Raw genomic sequence first — 6,905 nt, 5'->3', positions numbered from 1 at the left:
TTTTATATTACTGTTGCACGGAACGCTTGGTTTACGGCCAGAGGACAGGACGGTTATATTTGCAGTCGTAGAACGATTTTGTGGATATCTGATTGTTTTGTTCGTTTTTCTGGAATATCGGCAAAACAGATAAATAAGTCGAGGGTCAAGGGTTCTTGAAGACGGGAATTTCCATCGAGGGTTTTTCCAGGAAGGCTCTCGAGAGAGGTTTTAGATGGGACAAAAGAATGACCTGGGTATTGTTCGGAGGGAGAAGAAAGGCAAGCGGTTGGTCAAAATAGTGAGGGTACAGCGGTCTTGGTTAGTTTGTTGTTACTCCCAATATTGATAATGTCATTAACAATTTGTGTTAGTGTATACTATAGTATATACACACATAGAGTGTTATAATTGTTGACGAAGGATAATGTAGAGAGTTGGTTGATTAAAAGGATGGTTAACTATTCAGATTTATGACGGCCGTCGACGGAGGTTTGAATTTGTTCATATTATTATTAATTGTCAGCGTATAAACGATGTGAACCCAAGGTTCGAGGTGAAGGAGTAACCTCTGGCTTATTAATAACGGACGTTTTGCGGACCGAGAGGAGATAAATGCAGGAGGTTCCATTTTTATATATATATGCGAAATTGTATCAGTGTAGTTTTGTAATAACACGGAGGGTAAATTGTGCGAGCTCTCTTGAGAAATGATGCGACGCAGCGTAGCTTTGTTTAGATCTATTACAGAGTCGTAGGAGTTTAAAGTGGTAATGGATTGTTGCTTCAAAGGCTTTATGCTGTGATCGAGATGCGATTTGTTATTGACCAGGGTAATTGTTTAATGTCAAATCCGAGAGGGGCTCTAGGTCTGGTCGGATTATTGCGGTGGTGGGAATTTTCTCTGAGAAGGAAACGGTAAAGGAGAATGGTTTGTGAATTGTTCATTTCTACATAAACAATTTGTAAGTATTTGGAGAATTAGTAGCTGGAGGTATGGTTGAGAATTTTTAAGAGTAAAGGGAATGGAAAATTTAGATCGAAAAGGGTGTCGAAGGAAGGAACGATACCGTTCCACTGAAGAACGAAACTCATTTTTATTATAATTCATTTATTTTACTTTTTATCTTAATTTACTATTATATATTTGGATCGGTGGTGATCAGAGAGTGTTAAGTAGAAACGTTGCTGAAGCGACGTATTGTTTCTAGACCCTTGGGCATGCGGCATGTTTACAGTTTTCTTTTGTGCATGTTGCATTGTTACAAATAACGAGTCGGTTCGGAAGAATCTTTTCATTCCAGTTTATGCTGTCCGGTGTTGTTTAAAAGTCTTGGATGGTAAGAGTCGGCCTGGTATAATGAGGAGTTTTTTTGGGTTCATTTATTTTTTGATCTATAAATCGGTCATGTATATGTCTAATAATTATTGAAACTATGGTACTGAGAAGGGACGTTTAGCTGCTTATGTGGTATCAGAGCGACAGAAAGATGACGGGAAGAGGTGATATGTCAGAACGATCGATTGATAAATTTATATGTAAATCTTCTGTTTCCGGTTTTCTGAGACGAAGGATATGGGAGTCGACTAAGAGAAGCTGGAAAGAGGGGAGTTTTGAAGGACCAATGGCAATGGGATAGGTGACTCTGATTGGTTGAGGAAGCTGGAAGGAACAAGGAGAGAAGGGGAGGTTGTGCGCGGAGATAAAAGGACTGAACCAGGAGCGTGGGGAACCAATAGTCTGAGTCGACCCTCCGTTCCGGAGTGTGTCTTGATCCGGATCGATCGCAGCTTGAACCGTTGTTATTACATTACGAGTGCAAAGTTCTTTGATACGTTCGAGATGAGTCGCCAGTTCGCACGAGAAGAGCTGGAGCAATCTTACCAGGTGGCGATTGTGCCAGCGGGCTTTCCTGAGAGAGTCCTCACTTTCACGGAGGCTGAGGAGTTCAGAGATGCTCTCAACAGATGTGTTATGAGCTATATAGATGCAAGACGCAAGAAATCCCTCCGATATATATGCAGCCTGGATTCCTCTCGTTTTTCAAGAAGAACGGGGGCATACTTCTCGACTGTGACTCGGAGATAACAGTTCGCTGGATGAAGGTAGCCATTAAATTCGTGAAATTAACGACTGGATGCGCTCTGCAGGTCGAGGAAAAGCAAGCCCTGGACAATCGCTTCCTGGTGGAAGGCAGGGCGACTCATTCCAGATTTACTGGAAGGAATATAGTGGAAGAGCAACGGTTCAACGCTGGGTTGGATACCTCTCGTTGGAGGGTAATAAGAGAGAAACAGACGAGGTCTGGTTTGATAATCACACTGGAGATGGAGGGTCGCTCGGTGGGCACCCTCAGGAAGAGGCGTAACCGCCTCTCGCTGGACCAGGATGGAGTGCACAAGTTTAATATACTTACGGTGTCGCCAGCGAAGAATACGCGACGGTCGAGGGAGCCGGAAGAAATCGACATCACGGAGGATGACTTCTTGGCCGATCTGGGAGGCGATGCTGTTGTTGACAACCCGCTGGTCGAGGAGGTCGTCGACACGGCTGGTTCAGAATTGAACGATACCACTACCATAGAGGAAGTTCCCTCGCAGAGGAACGAGGAACCTCCCTTTGATGCGTCAGGGGACGAATTCATATTGTCCGCGAACCTGGAGGGGTTCGAGGAAATGGAAATCGGATTGGCCCAGGAGACGGTGCGTGTCGTTAAAGAGGGACGAGCCAGGGGTTCGTCGACGCCGTTCAGGTGTCGTGCCAAGGTCGAGGATGGCTTCGCCTATGGCAAAGAAAAGGTCAAGGGTAAAGCGGCGGCAGCCGCGCGGAAGGGTACAGATAATGAGGACGACTCGGGAGTGGCAAGCGCGGACAAGGATTCTTCCGGATCATCGTCTACGCTGTTAGTATCTTTGCCCCTGGAGGAAACAACGGGGATGACAGAGGCGGCTCCGGCTGTCGTGAGACAACTGATGACAAAGCCTTTAGCGAAAAGAGAGGGGCACAAAGGAGGACATAATAGGTCAAAGAGCGAAAGGTGAGCAGACAGTTGTCTCTCTTTTTATTATACATATTTCTTCATTTGTATACTGTTTGGATTGTAATTCGGTCTGCCTTGTCTTAATTGATTCAATCGAGTTTTTGAACGTCGAGTAGACACGGGATCAGAGTCCGATTGAACGAACAGAGTAAACAATAATAAAGTTATGAACTCGAGGGAGCCATATAGAGACACGGATATTTTGACTTTTATACTTACGAATCGAACCTTAAATATCGGACTAGTCCATTATGAGAACGAGGCTTTTGTATGTACTTTAGTTTGAGGTGTGATTGAATTGTGACTAATTTCAATTTGTTACGATTGAAGGAGTGCTATGAAATAGAGGGGGCACGCTGATGTTGCGAATCGGTCAAAGAAAGGAGTCGGAGATTGATGATTCGCCATGGACAACTGCGAGACGGAAAGAGATTCCAATCCACACCTGTGGAACTTGTCACGGCTGATCCGAAGATAGAGTATAAGTACGGCGGGGTGTTCGGAGAATATAATGTAATGTTAGCATGTTAGTTGCTAGACTGTAAGTGATCGCGAGACGAGACACCCGGTTTGTTTTGTTGCATTAACGCGTTCGGTCGATAGAATCATGTTCAGGAATTGACCTCTCTAATGACTCAGAAATGTTTCTTTTTGTTTAAAAATCGAATATTAATTTTATAAATTCGAGTCGCGGTTCGGTCATTAGCACGGCCTTCGGATTGAGGTTTTTTCTCCGAAGTTAGAAATCGAGCTAACCGCGAGAACAATAACATATCGGTGTTCGACGACCTCCGGAGCGAGTGTTTATCGCGACACGCGCCGGATTGCGCGGCAAAAAACGGCACGGAGGATCGTTGCCTTCCCGCGATCGAAGTCAATGCCCGGCCGGCAACGGATCGGAGAATTCAAATTTGGATATGCAGAGTGGGAAAAGGAATAAGAACGAGTGAGAGAGCGGATCGGCGCGACTCTTCTAGGCTGCGCGCCGAGGTCGGTGTCCGAGCGTTACATCGTCGATTCCGCCTGAGTCAACGACGGATTGTCACGGTGCGAACATCGCGAAAAAGTAGTTCGACTCGCGAATTAAGACGTAGTGAATCGCCGGTTCGGCAAGACGTATAAGTTCCAAGCTAGGAGGAACCTCGATCACAGGAAATAGCGGCCACGCAGAAGTTCGCGGTGAAGCGAATAAGAGCCACGATTTGTTCCAGTAACTAGGCATTTCGGAGTTGCGTTCAACTCGGGTTCATTGGTCGATTGCAGACTGAATCCACCGTCTTAGGCCACCTCTAAGATTGAATTAGAAACAGCTGACGGCTTGGGCAGTCCCGTTGCGTTAAACGCACTGCTGCAGTTCGTCATCCTCGAGGCCGGCCTAGTGAGGTAAGTTACATCGCGCCCTATAGGGTCAGGTCTCGAAGCTCATTGCTACGAGCTTCCACCAGTTACGCGGTGTGGAGAGACGAACGTTGAGCGTGATTCTGCTCCGTTTCACGGCAAGGGACTTGCTGGAAAATCCGCTGCACTGATCGAGACAAGAATACAGTCCACTGCGCAGAGTTCTGCCCAGAAGCGGCAACTCTTTCCGCACGAGCTTGAAGTGCGACGCAATATTCATTAATCCGCATTTGCAACATTTCAGAAATTCCGAACGTCGAAGACGTTGAATAAGAAGGAGGCATAAGAGGACGAGCACTGACGGCGCCGACAAACCCGACGAAAACTGGGACGGACAATTCCCCGGCTATTCCGGAAACCAAGGCCTGACATACGACGTCCCAAGTGCACTTCTTTAAATAAACGGCTTTAAAAACGGTGAAACTCAGTGTCCGGTTCTTTTTAGTGTACGTACCTCGATTCCGGACCCGTTAGGGGCCACCTATCCCCTAACACTTTTCGAGTATCAAGTCTCGGGGAGGATTTAAACGAGCCCATTTGAAGTTGTCTAATTTTGTTTATGTTTCTTTTATTTTTTACTTTTCTCGTGGTTCGTCTTGGCACGGTCTGCTTGGTCTCATTTGATCTTTGTTTATCATTTGTTTGATCGTTTTTGTTTTTGCTCTTGATCTTCCTGGAGACGTGATGCTTGTTGAATGAGCACGGTGGGAGCGATGTTTGTAAAGTTGTCGGTAAGAACTCCATCAGGAGGTATGACACTTGTTTGACGCGGTGAGGTGTTTAGATTCTACGCGTCCGAGGCTTGGTGGTTGTAGACGATAGTTAAGAGAATTAGAGTATTTTTATATATACATATATATGTTTTTATATGCAAAGTAAGTGTACGCGCGTATGCGTGTGAATTTTTCTTGTCCTCTGACTCGTTACTGTTCTAAAAAGCAGATTTATATATACATACACGTTTCGGGAGCGCGAATGCATATGAATAATATGTAAACGTGGGTGAGTGGCGAGGGGCGATTGCTCTTATTACTATTATTGTTTTTCTATATAAGTTTATATCTGTTTGCGGAAGAGGGACAGACAATTGTTGACTCGGGTATATGGTCAATGTAAAGCGGTGCGATTTTATTCTTATTCGTTAACGGTGATGTTTGTTCTGTTCGTAAGTCTTGTGAAATTATTGTTGTACTTTGTTTCATTGATAAAATAGTTTGTCTCATCTCGATATACATTCTACTATTAACATTATTATTAATGTACTATTTGAGCTGGGTTCTAATCAAGAGAGGTGATATTATGTATTTTGTACGTGGTTTATTGGATTGTTCAGATTACATAGATAGATAAATATATATGTGAAACCGATATGTGAAATGAAAGCTGATGTTGTCGTTAATCCCTGTGAATGTTCCTGTTGACGCTTCATCCTTTTATCCAGAGGTGATGGTTAGGAGTGGAGGGTGCCCTATAATAAGAAAAGATGAGATGGCGATGAATGATGGTGTTGAATGTAAATTAACAGTTGAGACGATATGGGAGATGGGAGGATTTACACGGCGCTGTGACTAGTTGTAAATAAAAGAGTGATTGGTCTGGTCTCTGAAGAATTAAAGGGAAGAAAGTCGAACTGATTGATGCTTGGATTGCTTGCTGGTTGACAAATCTCTCAAGGTGCTTCGTGTAAAATAGAGTAACAATAATGGTGATAACGAGGGAAATCGCGGCGAGGTTGTTTTTGTCTCGATTTGAAACAGCGCGCGGTATCAGAGGATCTAGAGGGAGCCACGAGTACTATTTTCCGACGACTCGAAAGCACAGTAATCACGGTATCGTTTGCGAGACATAGGTTAGAGCGGGGTAAAATGACGTTTTGAACGAGGAAATAACAAACGGGGACATACCTGAATCCAATAAACCGAGAAAACCAGAAAATTTCTAAAAAGACAAGACGAACAAACGAGAAAGAAAAGACGATAGGTAAGCAGAAAAACATGAAAATATAAACCATGTAAAATCAAACGCATAGAACAAACGAATAACGAACGAAAAATTCTTTACAGAAAAGCTATGGGCATGACAGGAACAAGCTGAAAAGCCATAAAAAAGGAAAAATCACGTAAAGAACCAGGTAAACAGATGTGAAAATACAAGACCGGAGTGGTCAAGGCAAAGGCGTAGACACGATACCAAAGAAATAAAAAGGCAGACACCAGAAATTATTGTTATTGTTAATTACAGACTCATGACACAATCCTGGCTACTAAAATAATGCAACATGAATAAAAGAGCGATAGAAGATATACGCAGAGAACAATCCAACGAACCAACAAATTAAAACAACAGACAATAAAACGGGAAAATACTGAGGAAACAATTGAACCCAATACTAATGGCCAGACAATAATCTAAGAAAACCAGAAAATTATTAAGAAAAAGGTAAGACGAACAAATGAGAAAGAAAAGACGAAAGGTAGGAAGAAAACA

General features: G+C 43.6%; 1 protein-coding gene across 1 annotated transcript; it reads left to right on the top strand.

Moving 5' to 3' along the window:
• Window positions 1-1,947: 1,947 nt before the first annotated feature.
• LOC113465158 (uncharacterized) lies at window positions 1,948-3,651 on the top strand. The gene is made up of 2 exons (XM_026819142.1): window positions 1,948-3,017; window positions 3,351-3,651. The coding sequence occupies exons 1-2, from the start codon at window positions 1,948-1,950 to the stop codon at window positions 3,364-3,366; spliced, it is 1,086 nt and encodes a 361-aa protein (XP_026674943.1). The 3' UTR covers window positions 3,367-3,651.
• The last annotated feature ends 3,254 nt before the right edge of the window (window positions 3,652-6,905 follow it).

Source organism: Ceratina calcarata, unplaced genomic scaffold (genome assembly GCF_001652005.2).
Source record: "Ceratina calcarata isolate Rehan_Ccalc_2016 unplaced genomic scaffold, ASM165200v1 scaffold960, whole genome shotgun sequence".
Lineage (NCBI taxonomy): Eukaryota > Metazoa > Arthropoda > Insecta > Hymenoptera > Apidae > Ceratina > Ceratina calcarata.
The sequence above is the reverse complement of the archived record's forward strand: the minus strand, read 5'-3'. Positions and strand labels throughout refer to the sequence as shown.

Excerpts from the sequence above, each read along its gene's own strand:
- LOC113465158 (XM_026819142.1), top strand. The coding sequence starts at position 1,948 with ATGTGTTATGAGCTATATAGATGCAAGACGCAAGAAATCCCTCCGATA.